The following is a 19939-nucleotide window of genomic DNA, read 5'->3' as shown; positions in this document are numbered from 1 at the left end:
AAAGCTACATATCTTTTGCTTAATATTATTTTGTTAAATAAACCCACAGATTTTGTTGTCCTAAAAGCTAATACCTTTGTTATCTTATAAGCCTTGTGAACCACAATTTATTTAATTGGATGTGTGGTACAAAGAATCACATGCATAATCTTTATGAAATGGTTGAAAAACTGGAATTACCGGTAGTAACCTTAAACAAAGTAGAAAATAGGTGTAACATCCAATTTTTAATATTAATATGCTGATGACACTATATATTGAGAGAAGAAATGTGGCTGTCTGTATAATCAATGAAAGATAAATTTAATTTTACCCAGCTTTTAGATAATAAAATCTATTTTTCTCTCATATTTTTCTTAAGGGTTAGGATAAGGATAGCAATGTTGAAATGAGGCTGATTGCTCTGGGAAATAACAGAAAAATAGCATTGGAAGGAACTATATCATTCTTGACAAATGGCTGTCTAGTCTCTTCTTAAAAGCCTCCAGTGATGGAACAACCACAACTTTTGAAGGCAAACTGTTCCACTGGTTAATTGTTCTCATTGTTAGGAAATTTATCCTTAGTTCTAGGTTGTTTCTTTCTTTGATTATATTTGATTCATAGTTTCTTTTCTTGCATTTTGGTGCTTTGGAAAATAGGTTGACTTCTTCATCTTTGTGACTTTGTGTAGTCCTCAATGGAACTACATCTACATGGAGGAAAGTGTGCACTAGGGTACCGCAAGGCTCTGTTTTAGGCCCAGCATTCTTCAATGTGTTCCTCAATGATTTGGATCAGGGGATGGATGGGAAACTTATCAAATTTGCAGATGACACCAAGCTGGCAGGAATAGCCAACACTCCAGAAGATAGGCTTAAGATATAGAAGGATCTTGACACACTTGAACATAGGGCACTGTCTAACAAAATCAAATTCAATGGTGAAAAAAGCAAGGTTCTATATTTAGGCAAAACCCCCAAATTTACAGGTACAGTAAAGGTGGTAACTCGCTCAATAGTAGTAACTGCGACAAGGATCTTGTCCTAGTCGACAATCATTTGAATATGTCAGCAGTGTGCTGCAGTGCAAATGATTTCTGTAGTCTGCAATTTTTCTGGAAATAAAAACAAAACAAAACAAGAAAGTCAAGTTGCCCCTTGAAAAAGCACCTTTGGGACAAGCATAACTGAGAATCTCCACAGACTTTTTAGCTATGCACTTTGGGATGAACACCCTTCGAATGGTGTGGGACTATGACTAGGTTTCAGAAAAATTGCAGACTACAGGAACCATTTGCACTTCAGTTTGAGATGCAGACAACATAGGCTTATCCCCAACAGTCTGTGCCTGTCTTCAACAGGGAAGGGACACAGGGCAAAAAACATCTTGCAGCCAAGAAGGCTCCATACTCATTTTCACTACACAGGAGACCCTGAAAAGACAGATAAACCTCCTAATGGCCTCAATGGGTTTCTAAAAAAATGCAAATGCCAGCTATCTGCAACGAATGTAATCCTATTCCCCACCATCCAGTCAAAGCTGAAGAAGCTTCTTGGATGAGAATCAAAACTTCTTCAAAGAAAAAGAAGAAAGTCCAGTTGCCTCTTGAAAAAGCACCTTTGGGACAACCGTGTCCTGAATGGCTGAGAATCTCCATAGACTTTTAGATTGTAACCTTGCAATACCATAATATGCTGAGTCATTTCTGATAGATTTCTGGATACAAATCAAGATACTGTGGATTGCCTGCTCATTATAATTATAACACTGTATATTCTTTTATGTATCAATATATATTATACTATTTTCCCAATTTGTACTTATTTCTTTATTTTCATGTTTGTTGGGGTTTTTCCACAATCATCTTATTATCTTTAAACAATGCTAATCTCTCTTTATTATTTTTTATCATTTTCTCCAAAAATATATATAGACATCAGTAACATTTCTTCATACAATATACTTATTAACCCCTATTAAGTCACTAATGTTTTAATATTATAAATATCAGTGTTCCACCACATTTTCAATATCTCAATTTTATGTAAACACTAATATAATCAATTGTTAATCAGATTTAATCAATCCCAAAATTATATCTAAATCCCCTGAATTTATAATCCTTGAAAACTATATATTCCATTATATTTTTGTACCCTGTTAATCATACCCTGTTAAATATACCTAGTCCTAGTCTTCCACCTCCTAGTCTCAATATATTTATGGTTATAATAAATGCTATTATATATCTATATATGTGCTACTATTTTCCCAATTTAAACTTTTCACTTATTTCTATTGATTTTTAATATAATTACTGTAATGCAAAATATTATGTTATCTATCCATCATCTTTCAGCCTTTTTAGAAGTTCATCATTTATTTTTTCATGATACTTTTATATTTCTTTCTTGAAATCCTATATGTCTTTCTAGCATTTTTACCCAAACTGATTGTTTCGTCTGCCTTACCTTTTATTGCCTTCTGCTGCATCTTTTGAATATCCATCCATCTGTAACCCTTTCATTACTTTTGGAAAGTTTTCCTTTTTTTCTCTACTCTATTATAAGCTCTTAAGGGATTATTTATTTGATTTTTAGTATTTATTGTTACTGTCTTTTCAGTGTTTTTATCTGCTTGTAACTTGTTTTTATCTTCTTGCAGTTTATTTTGCTTTGTCTCCTCCACCCCTTCTTCTAATTTCTCATCTACTGTATATTACCGTATATGCCGGCGTATAAGACGACCCGGCATATAAGACGACCCCCCAACATTTCTACTCAAAATATAGTTTGTTATATACTCGCCCTCTCTTCCGCACGCCTTCCACTTTTGCACTTTTTTTTTTTTGGAGGCACTTTTGTGCACCGTGGAAACGAATCCCGTGAAGCCGAAAGGAGCAGCCAGCCTTCTCCCAGCTCCCAAGGAAGCGAGGTTCGCACCGCCTGGGCTCCGCTGAGGTATCCGGCTGGGGCTGTCAGGAGTTGTTACCGCTGGCGCGGCTCCGCGCAGCTCCAGTCCCGTGTTGCCTCGAGAAGGGAAAGGCAAAAAGGAAGAGCCACGGAGGCGCTTTGCAATGGCAGCAGCGGCTCCTGGTTTTGCCTTTCCCTTCCTGAGGCAACGCGGGACTGGAGCCGCGCGGAGCCGCGCCAGCGGTAACAACTCCTGACAGCCCCAGCCGGATACCTCAGCGGAGCTCGGGCGGTGCGAGCCTCGCTTCCTTGGGAGCTAGGAGAAGGCTGGCTGCTCCTTTCAGCTTCACGGGATTCGTTTCCACGGTGCGCAAAAGTGCCTCAGCCGCGGGCAGCCGCAGTGCTTCCCAATTACTATTTGCCGGCGTATAAGACGACCCGGCATATAAGACGACCCCCCCAATTGGAGGCATTTTTTTCAGGGCAAAAAAGTCGTCTTATATGCCGGCAAATACAGTATATTCATCTTTTACCACCATTTGTTGAGGGCCTACTACTTTCATGTTTTTTATTTGGGTTAAATCTCTAAGGTAACAGTTGAAAGTTATTTCATCCAGTTTCACTGCTCTGTCCATGCACCACTCCAGCACAAGATCTTAGTGTCCTGGTTGTCCCAGCTTGTGACAGACCAAAATGACCATCATCCCTGCTGCCATTTGGGAGAGCTTTCTTTGCATCATTGAGGAAATTGTGATTTCCCCTCAATTGATGAAGCACCTCTCCTTTCTTCACCACCCATCCAGGATGGCTTAACCCCATAGGATCTCTTAGCAATCAGTTGCTGGCTGTATTTCATGGAGCCAGGTGGAGCTCTGCTATTTTTCAGCTGTTTTCACCACGATGTCAACTGGAAGTCCCCTGTAATGTGTTGTTTTCATGTAGACTGAATCCCAACAAGGTATCCAGAAAAGTCAAACTGAGGCAGACCTTCAGGGACCCAAATGAGTGAGCCAAATCTTAGATTGAATGTAAGTTTTTCAATATTGATAGGATTCCAGATTATGTAACTGTTCTGTCTCACCTTTCTTCTTTCCAAAAAGATGAAAGAGTACAAACTCACACAAACACAGGCAGGCAGGCTGGCTTGGACTTCACAGAGTTAATTCTTTGGAACTGATAACGTCCTTGGCATTCCAACACGCTCTCCCTGCCAAGTCCGAACTGATAACAAGTAAAAAGCTACTTACAGAAAATTACAAGGCAGACCACAAAACTCATTCACAAAGAAAACCTGAAGATCAAACTTTGTCCCGTACAATGTTCCAGCCGACACCCACTTTTATCCCCTGTGGGGTGTGGCTCAATGACTCAGCTCATTCTCTGACCCTCCCATGCCTCCTACGTTGCTGCTCACGTTTCTCACTAAGACGCTGCTTAGGATCAAGCCAACATTCGTCCTCTTGACTCCCTGTCAGGGGCTGCTCTGATATGCCTTCCTCCTGATTAATCTCAGGCTGTTCCTCTCGGTTGTCTGATGAAACCTGAGGCATTATCAGGGAGGAAGGCATTGCCAGAGAGGAAGGTCCTGGGGAGGAAGGCATTCCCAGTTCCTCCTCCTCATCTTCCGAGTCCTCTTCCTCTAACAGCACAGGCTCGGGAATCGGAGCCACAACATGTAACTGTTTCCATTTTCTGAAGTTTTAGTTCCTATATTTTAGAAAGCAGTTTTCTGAATGGTGATATTGATTCATTCAGTTTCTCATCGTTCTTGCATTATAACAATTGTTTACATTTTATTACTTTAATTTAGAGTTTATACATAAGAATTATGGGCAGTGATCATATCAGGTGTCCACAGGAGAAACCTCTTCAATCTACTGGAATACTGCATAACTGAAGAAAATTTTGCAGATGGATTTACAAAAGCCCAAGGTGCAGTAAAGCACAAGGAAAATTGTGAAAACTATGGGTTGAAATTGTAAATATATATATATATATTATTATATTACCCAAAAGGGGAGAATGTTAGGGATAACATTGGTTACCTAACTTAGTTTGGGTAAAATAATATATATAAACTATGTTAGTGAGTTTAAGTGTATGTATCACTTTAAACTGTAAACCAAGTTTTTTGGGTGCGGTTGTAAAATCACCATAAGAGGGAGCAAGAGAGCTCACTGTTTTGCCGGCTTTTACTGGAATGCTGACAATGATGGATTGATGGTGATAACTGTGTGTTTGCTGAGAGAAGAAAAGGGGTTTGATTTTTCTTCATATCTCTGACTGCAAAAGAGATATATCACTGGACTGATTGATTGTAAGTTTAATGAACTCTTTTTCGACACTGGATTTTGCAAACTGAATAACCCCCGGACTGACTGAACTTAGTGTATGACATATGGACTGTTTGACTATGCTATAACTCTTGCTGGAATAAAAACTATTTAACTTGCACAGTGTATCTGTCTTACTGAGTGTAAGCTACTACAACGTTTTGTCTCACATATCTGCCTACCTGCTAGACTGCCATTGCACGTTCTGCTAGGGTGTATATCCCTAACAGAAGCAATGAATAATCCACACTAAATGACAAGAGTGCACAAGCAAAACTTGGTTAGTTCTCTAACAAATAGCACAATATAGCTAAGTTTTCTTTCTCTGTTGGGCCTCAGTGATTTTTGCACTAATTGTTTCATTGCTAAATAATTTTTATTAAAACAAGTAGATAAAAACTAACACAAATGAATAGGTAGCAAGCAGGGGAAAGAGAAAAAAGAAAGCAAAGAAAAACCAAAATAAAAGAAAAAAGTTTAAGGAAAACAAAAAGGAAAACAGGAAGAGAAGTGATTTTCAATATTTTTCATAGCATTATAAGTACAAATATATATTAACCTTTCTCTCTAGTTGTTTGCATAATCTACAGTCTATACTTTCTATAACCTATCCTATCTAAAGATTGTTGCTGCTGTTGTTGTAATAAATAGATGTTGCTCAATGTTCAACTTGTGATTGACTTCCAGAATGGTCTGGTTTCAATTTAATCCATTTACTGATCTTCACACAGTTAAGACCACATTCTTTAAATTTCTTTTCTTTTCTGTTTACATTTTTGTTATGTTTGAATTTCTTTTTCTCTTCCTTTCCCTTATCAGATTATTAAATTTAGATATAGTTGATATGAATCACCAAAACTTGTTTACTCAGTGAGTTAGATAACATATATTAGAATAATAGAGACTGAAGTTAACAAGGACTTAATCAAAGCAAGCATAGATTGCTAACCACCATAATGCAAAAATAATAGAACATATTTTGTGATGTCTTGATGGAAGCTTTTTCTTTTCACACTTGGGTTGCAGCATCACACATAAGTATATTAAAGATGGTGTCTGACAGAAGTTTCACCTGACACATATTTTGTTACATGTGCTGTTTATATTACTGTGGATGTCTACAGTATAGTATATTTGTCTTCTTATTTCAGCTGATGGACTCAAAATATCACAGGGCCTGCAACCAAACATATAAGTATAACCATAGAACTTTATTCAAATTGCCTTTAATAGTGCAAATCCATGTTGTGACGTAGTGTTAATTCTAAGGAATAGTTGGGATAGATACAGTCATCCTTAACAGACAGTTTTATTTATTTTATTTTTATTTATTTGATTTGTCAATCGCTTACAAAATAATAGGTATAAGTATATACATAGTTATAAATACATGAAATGAGTACATATAAGAAAAATAAAAGAAACAATAGGACAGGGACGGTAGGCATGTTGGTGCGCTTATGCACGCCCCCTACAGACCTCTTAGGAAAGGTGTGAGGTCAATAGTAGACAGTCTAAGGTTAAAGTTTTTGGGGTTTGGGGAAGAAACCACAGAGTCAGGTAGAGTATTCCAGACATTGACTACTCTGTTGCTGAAGTCGTATTTCTTGCAATCGTTTGGTGCGGTTAACCTTGAGTTTGTATCTATTGTGTGCTCTTGTGTTGTTATGGTTGAAGCTAAAGTATTCATTGACAGGTAGGACATTGCAATGTATGATTTTATATAGCATACTTAGATCAGACCCACGTAATTCAAGGTTTTCTAGGTCTAGAATTTCAAGTCTGGTGGCATAAGGTATTCTACAACGAGTAGAGGAGTAGAGAACTCTTCTTGCAAAATATTTCTGGACTTTCTCAATTGTGCTAATATCAGATATGTTTTTTTACAGTTTTTTTTTTTACAGATACAGTTGTTTTAGTTCATGACATATTCTGGAAAACTAAATGATCATGAAAAACTAAGGACATTAATTGAAAACATCAGGTATTGTCTCAATCCTTAATGACATAAACATAAACATCCACTTCATTATTTGCTGAAATAAAACTACTATTAGTAATATTTTGCATCTCTATGATACATTCCTCTTGTTGAAAAGAAATATCATATGCTTGCAACACCTTGGAGAATTGTGTCTGCCACCATTACAGTTGTGATTGTGCAATCATTCAGTTGTATATAGAGTTCTTTAATATTGTGTCTATGTTCCCTATGGGACTAGTTAGCAAATGTTGAAGAGGAAGCCATGTCTGAATCTCACCAAATTTGTAGCATGTAACTGCTGGATTATGTGAATGCTAGCTGAGGAATGAGAGTTTAAAGATAGTATGTTAGTGAGAAAAAAAATTTCTTTTTAAATTTATGTCTGTATTGGAATAAGAAATATAACCTCTGGATACTAATTAAGGATTCAGTTCCATTATATAACACTCATATTAATTGATATTCAATGCAAGCTTTTCCTCTATCAATCTGCATCATGCACCTATGCTTGAAGTAGAGTGCTGTAAATCTGCCACTAAATGTTTTTGAGAGGCTGTGGGAAAGAAATAAACAAACAGAAGAAAAGAAGTGGGCACAGTGTGGCTTGTCTGATCATTTTTATTATCAGTTTAAAAGGACCAATGAGGAAAAGTAAGTTTTTACATTTTAAATTTCTAAAAATTTATTCAAGAAAGGTTCAATGTGCAAGCTTTCAAAAACCTGTCTTTTTATGCCTTTTAATCAAGAGGTGTTTTCCCCCCCATTTTATTCATAGTTTATACACAGGCTACACTCTGGAAAAAGAAATGTAACATTAAAATGATACAACTCCAGTACTTGTGCTAATCAAATAATCTATCAAATCTGGAGCTTTATCAACTGTTGTAAATATCATTAGTTATCTGGTAGTTTTACTAGAATGCATATAGCGAATCCAATTAAATTTGTAATCAAACCTGATTTATTTTACATCCTTGGATATATTTCATGGCTGCAGATTTGGAGGTGGGAAGTATAAGTAAAAATCATATTCACAATATCTCTGTAATATTAGAAAAAATATCTATCTCTACAATTTCAAAAATTGGCAAAATCAGTATTCTCTGGTGATATGGAAAAAAATCAAATGCTGCTCTAAAATTTGATAATCCTAATCATGCTATTGTCTTCTATGAATTTTTTTATTTAATAAAAGGAATCTGGTATTGAAGAACTATCTTTTTAGTTCTAGATGTGGCCTTAAGATGTGTCATAAGAGTTATCACATTACTATTAATATAAATTGGTTGGTATTTATTGTCTCATTATATGAGGTCATATTCTCACCCAAGAAGCTTATATGGCTTTTGTTTTTGTGAAATGCTAAATGGAACAGCTTATATGGCTTTTGTTCTGTGAAATGCTAAATGGAACAGTCCATGGAAGACTTACTATTACAGATAAAGAATCTAATTAGGTTTCCTATTGAGCCTCATTCACATCCTTGGGATATTAGGCAGTTGAAAATTTTACAATATATTTAAAGCCTCTGCATGTTACAAATGAGTAAATTTCTGTCTAAGTTTAAATAAGATTGATAATATCAGATTAGGTAAATGATAAAATATTGCACAATACTATATACTTATATAGAAATAATTCCTTGATAAAGGATGTGATTACTGAAGAACTAACTTGATTTTATAAATATAATTTTCTATGTTATAGAAGTTACGATATCACCATGAAAACAAAATATTTGACATGTATAGTCTTGTAAAAATGGAAGAGGTTTGTTAAATTGAAACACCTTTCTTTGACAGTTGAAATTCAATAACATGATGTCAAACAGAACCATCATCATGGATTTCTTGCTTATGGGATTTTCTGAGCAACGGGAGTTCCAGCTTTTGCACTTTGTGGTCTTCCTCATGATGTACCTGGCTATCCTGATAGGAAATCATCTCCTCATTATTCTAGTAGTAGTGAACAATCATCTCCAGACACCAATGTATTTCTTTTTGGTCAGTTTAGCCATTGTTGATCTGGGATCCACCACTGTCACCATTCCCAGATCAATAGCCTGTGCCCTCATGAATGTAAGAAGGATTTCATATCCTGAATGTTTTGCACAAATGTTTTTCTTTCTTTTTTTTATGTCCTCAGACATTTTCCTTCTCACTGCTATGGCCTATGACAGATATGTGGCTATCTGCTATCCTTTACATTATATGTCTATGATGCAATGGAGACACTGCTTCCAGATGGCAGGGGCTGCATGGGTGCTAGGTTTTCTTAATGCTACCATGCATGCAGGAACCCTTTTTTCATTGCCTTTCTGTTCCACAGTCATCCATCAGTTCTTCTGTGAAATCCCACACCTCATGAAGATTTCCTGCTTCGACCCCAAATTCAGGGAAATCTCTGTTCTTCTTTTTAGTGCTTTTCTTGGTGTTGTTTGTTTTATGTTAATTATCTTGTCCTATGTAAAAATCTTTAAGGCAGTATTGAGCATGCCCTCAGTAGCCAGTAGACAAAAGGCCTTCTCTACTTGCATTCCCCATCTCCTTGTTGTCTGTTTATTGCTTGGTACAGGTATATTTTCCTATTTCATACCAAATTCTGGGTCTTCTTACAATTGGGATGAGATCTTTGCAGTAATCTATTCTGTGATTCCTCCAATGATGAACCCAGTAATCTATAGCATGAGAAATAAGGATATCAAAGCAGCTTTATGGAAGTTGTTTAATTAAAGGATTGCAAATCAAAATAGAAAAGTCTGCTAAGAACAATTAAACAACTTTTTTTAAGGAATAAAAGAAATCCCACAAATGTTGTTGTCCTGAGCAATAACATTTTCATTATTATTTAAGCATCGTGAACTACAATTTACTTATTTAGATGTATTGGACATAGTCCACAGAATCACACACATGCAATTCTAGGAAATGGTTAAAAAGTTTTTAAAAAATTGAATTACCAATAGTAACCTTATCAATATATATACCTACATATTGGGATAAGAAACTTGGCTGACTCAATGGAAGATTATTTTACGTCTTCTCTTGCCCAATTATTTGATCATGGAATCCATTTTCCCCCCTCTCATTTTCTTTTTTAAGGTTATAAATCTTGAAATCAGGCTATGAATACTCTGGGAAATGTCAATTACTGTTGTCCAATTTTGTATGGAAGTAGCCCATTTTATCCAATTAAAATGGACTGGGGTCAGGGTAACAGATGATAGCAAATTATTTTGTAGTCAATATTTGCTCCTGTGATATTATGGATGAGACAATAGGATGTCTTTACTGTCTGTGTATCACCCTAGTGCTGTTTTTTCTAACTAATAGCTGCTTCACTTAGTATAGCTGTCTGCAAGCAAATGCAGATCACTGAATTCATATAGCCATATGTCAACTATAGTTACTGTACACATGTTGTCATGGCATTGCAGATACCACAACAATATTTTTATTATTTATTGTTGGTCTCCACCTAGCATTCACTGTATTTATTTCTCTAGCCCTTAAAAATAGACTAAAAAGAACAAGGCATTAACAGCTAGAACTGAAGCAACATTTCCTTTTTCTGGAATCAGTCAGCACCTAAACCAAGATAGAAACACTGAAATAGTGAGGAATTTAAACATATTAAACGTGGTATTCATTATAGATGGCAATATATGTTGCAGTTATAAAATCCTAAATCCTCAGCATATTCATGGTGTTGCTGTAGGCCTATGGAGATTGTCCTTTTTCTGACAAATATTTTTTTTTAGGATGTGGTTGTATTTCTCAAAAAAGTACTCAAGAAGTTAGCTACATAATTTGAATGTTCTCAAAATCTCAAGTTTTCTGTTGATGGATTGTTATAGATAGGATTAGTTATCTACAACTTCACTAATATTCTGTTATGTGTTCTACACAAACAATATGGAAATTCTTCTATTCCAGATAGAAAATCCAATTTGCAATCAAATCAGATCTTTGGATATTTCTCATAGCTGCAGGTTTGGAGGTGGAGAGTGTAAGTAAGAATTGTATTTGTAATATCTCCATGATATTAGAAGAAAAAAATTCAAAGACTGACAAAATCAAATGTTCTTCTAAACTTTGATAACCATAACCACAGTATATTCTATGAAATTTCTTTTTTAATAAAAGGAGCCTGGTACTGAGGAAACTGTCTTTTTGAATGCAGAAAAAACAATTACTACCTACCTGCCTTCAATCGAGGACCTGTATACTGCACGAGTCAAAAAGAGGGGTGTAAAAATATTTACAGACCCCTCACATCCCAGACATAAACTGTTTCAACTCCTACCCTCAAAACGACGCTATAGAGCACTGCACACCTGAACAACTAGACACAAGGGCAGTTTTCCCCTGAACACCATCATTCTGCTAACCAAATAATTCTCTCAACACTGTCCAACTATTTACAAAGTCTGCATTACTATTACTTAATTAATCTTTTCATCACTCCTTATCACCCATCCCCTCCCACTTGTGACTGTATGACTCTAACTTTGTTGCTTGTATCCTTATGATTTATATTGACTGTTTCCTAGTATGATTTGATTGCTTATTGTACCCTATGACTATTATTAAGTGTTGTACCTGATAATTTTTGACTCTTGACAAATGTATCTTTTCTTTTATGTACACTGAGAGCATTTGCACCAAGACAAATTCCTTGTGTGTCCAATCATACTTGGCCAATAAAGAATTCTTTCTTTCTTTCTTTCTTTCTTTCTTTCTTTCTTTCTTTCTTTCTTTCTTTCTTTCTTTCTTTCTTTCTTTCTTTCTTTCTTTCTTTCTTTCTAGATGTGGCTCTTTATGTAATTGTGCCTTTTGTGTAGTTATCGTATTATCTTTTACAATTGGTCTATATTAATTGGGCAATTAACTTTCTCAAGGGGACAGGTGAGAAACTGGGGCTGTTGTGGAGGGTCTAACCAAGAGGCCTGTATACATATTTATATTTGATTTCTATTTTCCAATTGACCTCACACAGAGACAGCCAATGGCCAGGGTTTGGTCAGGTCTGGTCTACATTGTCTCATATGGGATTATATTCTTACATTTCATTTTATGTCATTTCTTTCCCAGTAATTAAAACTTAAGTGAAATGCCACACATAGCTGTCATCATAGATTTCTTGCTTGTGGGATTTTTGGAACAATGGGAGTTCCAAATTTTGCATCTTTGAATTTGTATTGGAGAATTTTTTTGAGAAATCTGGAAACAAACAAATGGACCTTTGGCAAATCAACATGGGGTTCTCACTCAAGGTGCAAACTATTCTACTTTGGACATATTATCAGAATAACTGTCTGGAAAAGGCTATAATGCTGGGAAAAGTAAAAGGAAAAGGAAAAATAGGATGCTTAGCAATTAAGGTGCTTGAACTCAGAAAAGCAATGTATGCACCAATGGGAGACCTGGGATAAGACATTAGGAACAGATTATCTTGGATAAAATCTGTGTGGCCACTAAGTGTTAAAAATAACTTGATGGCACAAAATTAATCCTTAATCAAAATTCAACCCTTTGTGTCATGGGATATCTTGATAATATATACCATACTGCACTTATTCAGAATCCAGTCCCCAATGAGGTGTTTTAGGAAGCAATTTGACATTAAGCAGAAATAGTTGTACCCTCAGGCCACCTATGTTTTGATGATTAGCCATTGAGGGTGATGACATTAGGCTTATGTTCACTGTGAATGGCCTGACCCTTGACTCCAACAATTCCTTCCATTGTACATCAGTACCATGATTTTCCTGCCTGCCTCTGAGACACTAACTTCCCCCACCCTCAAACGTACTTCCTACCTAATCATAGTCACTGTTAATACATTCACAATAGTCTGGATAGTAAGCATCAGGGATATTCTGACTAACATTCATCTCTCAGCATTCCAAGCACAACCCAACAGCTATAGGAGAGAAAGTGGCTAATCCAGTGGAGCAATTAAATAGAAAATTAGTCTGGAATCCCTATATGGGCACAAGATGAAATCTGATCTCATTTGAATGCTGTTGAATTTTATCTTGTCTCACTCAGCATGAGAAGATTCCTGTATATAGGCTTGAGCAATCATGCTTGGGTCTTCTTGTTACCAGACATTAGCCCCTTCTCTCCTCTGAACTAGTTCAGCCTTTCCCCCACCAAACCACTACTTATTCTACAGGAAACTAGATTAAAAACAACCAAATAAAAAAATAAAAAATAAAAATAAAACAAATAAGAACTCAGCAAATAAAGCTTCTGTTCAGTTTTATAGTGTAAATTTAGTGCCAGAAAAATAAACACAGATGGTGTTTCTACTTCATTTAACTTTTTTATAAACACATGAAGTAAATTTTACAAACCAATTGTAGATTTCTCCAACATGGAGCAAATTTAAACAGAAGCGGATATGTTACAAGTGCAGAGCTTCGGCAGCACCTTAGGAGCTCAGAAACAGACATCAGTTTCACTTTAGCTCAGCAGGCAAGCATGCACAGCAGAGAAGAGAAGCAGTTTTATTTTTCAATAGACACTCAGAGCTTAACATAGCTGCCTTGCAACTCTTGAAACCAACACCTTTCAATGCTTTATGTAGACATATATTCCAATTCCTGGCTGACTGCTTCAGCCCATAAATAACCTTGTTCAATTTATATACTGTGTTAGGCTTTTTACTTTCATACCCTGGTGCTTGAACCATGTAAATTTCTTCCTCTAATTCTGCAATGAGAAATTCAGTAGTTATGTCAAAATGCCAGAATTTTTGGCCATGTGCTGCTGCCAATGCCAGCCTGCTACTCTCACTTTTTACAGTTGGTGCAAATTCCTCATCATAATGCACTTTTTTTCATCTGTGAAAACCCCTGTGCCACTAACCTTGCTTTTATATTGTAGTTCATTATTGGGTAGTACCTTTTTCTTGTATATCCACTTGCATCCACCAGCTTTGCTACCCTGTAGCAAAGTCATAGATGTGAACAGTTCACGTTCTCCCATGGATTTCATTTCCTTGTCCATGCTTCTTTCCACTTTACTTGTTCAATTTTAGGTAATGCCAATACTTCTTTGTAGTTCCTTGGCTCATACCATACATTATACACTTTAACTTCACTAGCAGAATACCTGTCAGGTGGAATCCCCTTGTTCCATTGCTCTGACCTGCGTGGCACTGACTGTTCCTGTGTGTCAACCCTCTCTTGCTTCATATCTTGTTCAGCTTCTCCTCCCTGGATGCTGACACCATCACTAAGTGAGTTACCATCACTAAGTGAGTTACTGTCACTAAGTGGATCACTGTTACTAAGTGAATTATTCCACAAATTTGCATCAATTCTGTTCCAATTTTGCTCTGCAAAAATTGCAGACTTTGAAAACACTATTCTTTTGCTTCCATCTCTAAAACAATAACCCTTTGAGCCTGGCTCATAGCCTACAAACTTGAGCTTCCTAGCCTTTGGTTGCACCTTTCTTCTGATTGTTCTTGGAATATGCACCCATGCATTGCTTCCAAACACCCTTAAATGTGCTAGAGATGGTTTTCTCCCATATAGCACTGCATATGGGGTATCATTAATCGAGGAACTCCACAACCTATTAATTAAATAATTTGCAGTCAATATGGCTTCACTCCAATATGACCTGTTTAGACCAGAATCTTGCAAGACTCCATTCCATCGCTCAGCAACACCATTCTCAGCTGCTGTGCAAGGATTTGTGCGTCTGTGTTTTATTCCTAATTGTGTCAACCACTGTTGAAAACTTGTTGACATGAATTCTGAACCTCTGTCAGTTTGCAGCTGACATACCTGTTGTTTATACCTTCTTTCTACAAAGCTTACCCATTGTTTAAATTTCTGTAGCACCTGTTTTATTCTTTAGTATATAGCAAAACCCAAACCTGCTATAGTCATCTACAATGACCAGCGCATACTTAGCTCCTCCCAAACTGGCTTGCATTGGGCCCACCAAATCTGCATGTACCAGCTCTAGAACTCTTGTTGTCTGCCTTGTGCTACTCTTGCTTACTGGGAATGCCTTGGACTTTGATGTTTTGCATACTGCACAATCCAAATATGCCTTACATCCTTTTACATGCAATCCTTCTGCATACTGGTCCATCTTTTGAACAACTTGGAAGCTGGAATGACCAAGCTTTCTGTGCAAAAAATGAACACATGAACCATCTTTTGCAACATTGCCAAATGTTTGTGCACATTGAACTTTTTGTCCCTGTAACATATAAAGGTTATCATGCTTTATGCCCTTGCACAGACAATCCCATTTTTCTTTATAAGACACTGCCCATTTACAAATGTGGTCTCAAATATTTGCTTGTCTAAATTAGAGACACTTTAGCAAATCATGTTCCATTTCTGACACACATAAAACATTATTAAACTTTGTTTCCAAATATGGAATTTGCACATTGCTGCTTCCAATGACTTTAGCCTTCTTGCCATTTGCTAAGGCTACTGTGTCTCCTGCAGCTGCATCCATCCTGTAAAACAATTCAGCATTATTAATAATTGTTTGGCTAGCCAGTGTCTATCAGCCATTGATTTCTTCCATTACTATTGCTGGCTTTTGCAACAGCAATTTGTCCATCAACTTGTCTTTCGTGCAGCAAACACTTTATTTAAATGAGTAGTGTCACCACAGATGAAGCTTTGTTTCTGTTGTTGGGCTTTCTGCTTAGCTGTAGCCTGATATCTTCTACTGCTCTTCTGGTCTCTGGTAACTGCAAGGCTTTTATCTCTGTGCTGCTCTCTGCAGACATTCTGGTTGTGGAAATTTGCACTGTTCCTCTTGGGCCCCCTCCTCAGGGATTTTTCCTCCTCATGGCTTTTTCTATAATGGTGTTTCTGCTCTTCATCTATCAGACATGCTTTCAAAGCTTCCAAAGTCAATTCCTGCTCTGGTTTGCATTCAAACACTGCAGAAACAATGTCCCACATATTATCTAGGCTGTTCAAAACTAGCAGTACTTTTTGAGATTCCGGAATCCTCATCCCATGCTGTTCTAACTCCACAAAGTTTGCATATGAACAAATTGCTGTTCCACTGAATCTCCTGGCTGCAAATGAACTCTATATAACTTTCTTGATAATTGTATGATGTTGCATGCAGATACACTCACATGAACACTCCTCAGATAATACCAGACTTCCTTTGCAGTCTTTAAATCAGCTACATCACCCACCAGATCAAGACTGAATGCACCAATTATCACATTAAACAAGAGGAAAACCTTCTATGCACCAATTCCACCCACACTTTCTACAATTTTGTAAACAACAAACTAAAAGACTCAAGGTCTATCCCACCCCTGAAAGGACCTAATGGTAAAGATTGCAATGATGACACCATTAAAGCCAAATTAAATTAAAGCTCTTTAACACATTCTTTGGCTCAGTATTTGTAAACAGCTATGGATCATGCCCAATATTTCCTAGTCAAACCACAGACAACTACAATGATCTGATACATATTGATTTTACAGAAGACAATGTTGAAAAGGCACTATGCAATCTAAAACCATCTCTATTTATTGGACCAGTCAGAATATGTGCCTACTTCTTAAAAAAGCTATCCACTGCCATAGCCGAACCTCTAAGCATAATCTTTGAAAAATCTTTCAGGACCAGCTCCTTGCCAAAACTATGGTCACAAGTCACGGTCATCCTCTTCTTCAAAAAGGGAGACCCCAGCCTAGTTGAAAATTACAGACCAATCTCTTTATGCTGCGTCACCTGTAAAGTCATGGAATCAATTATTAACCAATCCATTATCCTCCACTTAGAGACAAACAACCTACTCTCTAATAAACAATTTGGTTTAAGAAAAAAACTATCCTGTGATCTGCAACTCTTACACTGCAAAAACATAAGGACTACATAACTCAATCAGGGTAAAGCAATAGACACAATCTACATAGACTTCTGTAAAGCCTTTGATTCAGTGGCACACGACAAACTACTCCTAAAACTAAAATCTTATGGTACCTCTGAACACCTGCATAACTGGATAGAAGCATTCCTGTCAAACAGACAACAAATGGTCAAAATTGGGAGCGTCCTATCAAATTCTGTACCTGTCAACAGTAGTGTCCTCCAAGGCAGTGTTCTAGGACCAACTCTCTTCATACTCTACATAAATGATCTCTGTGATCATATTAAGAGCAACTGCGTTTTCTTCGCTGATGATGTAAAGCTATTCAACACCACAGACAATACTGCTACCCTTCAAAAAGACCTTGACTATGTATCAGAATGGTCAAACAAATAGCATCTTCAAATCTCAACAAATAAATGCTCTGTCTTACATATTGGCAAAAAAATCAGAAAATAAAATGCAAGCTGAATAGTCAAGACCTTGTTGATAACCCAAACTTTGTCAAGGACCTTGGAGTACTCATCTCAAATGATCTAAGTGCGAGAGCCCACTGTAACTACGTAGCTAAAAAGGCATTAAGAGTTGTAAACCTAATCCTGCGGAGCTTTTTCTCTGGTAATATCACTCTACTAACTAGAGCATACAAAACATTTGCTAGACCAACACTTGAATACAGCTCATCAGTCTGGAACCCGCATTACATATCTGATATTAATACAATTGAGAAAGTCCAGAGATATTTCATGAGAAGAGTCCTCCACTCCTCTACTTGCAACAGAATACCTTGTGCCACTAGTCTTGAAATTTTAGGCTTAGACAACCAAGAACTACGCTGCCTTCAGTCCAACCTAAGTGTAGTACATAAAATTATCTATTGCAATGTCCTACCTGTCAATGACTACTTCAGCTTCAACCACAACAATACAAGAGCACACAATAGATACAAACTCAAGGTAACTGCACCAAACTTGACTGCAGGAAATACGGCTTCAGCAACAGAGTGGTCAATGCCTGGAATACACTACCTGATTCTGTGGTGTCTTCCCCCAACCCCAAAAACTTTAACCTTAGACTGTCTACTATTGACCTCACCCCTCTCCTAAGAGGTCTGTAGGGGGCATGCATAAGCGCACCAATCTGCCTACTGTCCCTGTCCTATTGTTTCTTTTTTTTTCTTATTCATATCCATTTTATGTATTCATAACCATGTTTATACTTATACCTGTTATCTAATAATCGCTTGACAAAATAAAAAAATAAAAATAAAAAAATACATTGATAAACTGATCATCTTCTAAACTTAAGATGATATAAGCAAATACTCTATCATGTACCTTCTGATCTGCAGCATTCAATGGTGCATGGGGTGGATTTTCAACAATATTCCAAAGCTCTTTAGCTTTCAGGAAACATTCCATCTTTGCAGTTCTTCTGACTCAACCGGGGTAGAGAGCTCTCTTTAATTTTTTCAGCCATGCTACAAAGCCTCTTGCCTTGTTTCTTACTTTTAAAACAGGCAAGCTTTTAGCTTTAAGTACAATTCAGTCTTTTCTCTGGGCCCATAATCTATTCAGAGTTTTGTAGCATAAATTTAGTGCTAGAAAAATAAACATAGATGGCTGAGGCTTCATTTAACTTCTATATAAATATATGAAGTAAATTTTAGAAACCAGTTGTAGATTTCTCCAACATGGAACAAACTCAAATAGAAGTAGACATGTTACAAGTGCAGAGCTTCAGCAGCAACTCAGGAGCTCAGAAAGAGAGCTTTAGTTCAGCAGGCAAGCATTATGCACAGCAGAAGAGAGAAGCAGTTTCATTTTCAATAGACAGACTCAGAACTTAACATAGCTGCAAAATTATAGAGCTTAATATAGAGCCACGCCTAGGCTACTTCTAGTTTCAGTTTCCAAACAGTTCTCATTGGCTGATTTAGTTGCTATGCCTATTCATTGGCTGACCTTGTTATCATGCTCTATTCCAGTTCATTAATATACTCTGACAGTTTTATTGTCTCTTCTATCATCTACATCAGACCTGGCTAGTTATGGTCACCTCAGGCTCTTAGGCAGTCCAAAATCAGCCTGTGGTACAGTGGCATCAGCAAAGTGTGTGTGGGGGGGGGACACAGGATGTTGGCAGCATCAGAGTGGGGTGGCAGCATCAGAGGGTGAAGCGGTGGCACTGACCCTTCACAAAAGTCCCAGTTTCTCATGTGGCCTTTTGATCAAATTGCCCACCTCTGTCATATATCCTTTGAATATAGATGGCTATGTAGGGTTAGTTCTTTGTGTACTGCAGAGGGCTGATGTATAGTTTACAAGAATTTCTACAATGAAGTACTGTATTTATCCTTTTCATGACTGTGGTCTTCAAACACAAGCAAGTTTCTGAATATGTGGTTTAGTGTTGAAAAAGCAAGATTGCCATATGATGCAAGAAGTTTGATAGGGAGGTCTGTTTTTTTTAATCTTTGAAAAATTTGACACCTAGTTTAAATCATGTTTACAGACAGTTTTGCAATTCTTCTAAAAATGATCAAATTTCCAATGACTTGCTCCATTATTAGAACTGTATAACAATCCAGACAGACTAGTTAGTTTGCATGATGAACTAGCTAGACCTCTTAGTGTATCATTATAATGCAGATTCATGATTTATGATATTTCACTCCTAGATACTGTGTTTTATTCATTATTCCAGTGTCAATGAAAAGGGCTTGGTCAGGGGTGGGATTCCAAAATCCCAACAACCGGTTCTCTGCCTGGTTGCTGGGTGGGCATGGCCATGGTGGGCATGGCCTACCGGAACTTCTGGGAGGGCCATTTATCACCTTCC

At 36.9% G+C, this 19939-nt stretch overlaps 1 protein-coding gene across 1 annotated transcript; it reads left to right on the top strand.

Annotated features, from left to right (window-relative positions):
• Positions 1-9199: 9199 nt before the first annotated feature.
• Positions 9200-9943, top strand: LOC148129085 (olfactory receptor 14J1-like). The gene has a single exon (XM_087946025.1). The coding sequence runs from the start codon at positions 9200-9202 to the stop codon at positions 9941-9943; it is 744 nt and encodes a 247-aa protein (XP_087802151.1).
• The last annotated feature ends 9996 nt before the right edge of the window (positions 9944-19939 follow it).

Source organism: Notechis scutatus, chromosome Z (assembly GCF_049901735.1).
Source record: "Notechis scutatus isolate UNSWTSFEM ecotype Mainland chromosome Z, rNotScu1.2, whole genome shotgun sequence".
Taxonomy (NCBI): Eukaryota; Metazoa; Chordata; class Lepidosauria; order Squamata; family Elapidae; genus Notechis; species Notechis scutatus.
This window is presented reverse-complemented; position numbering and strand designations above follow the sequence as displayed.

Coding starts and splice junctions, on each gene's coding strand:
- LOC148129085 (XM_087946025.1), top strand. CDS start 9,200: ATGTATTTCTTTTTGGTCAGTTTAGCCATTGTTGATCTGGGATCCACC.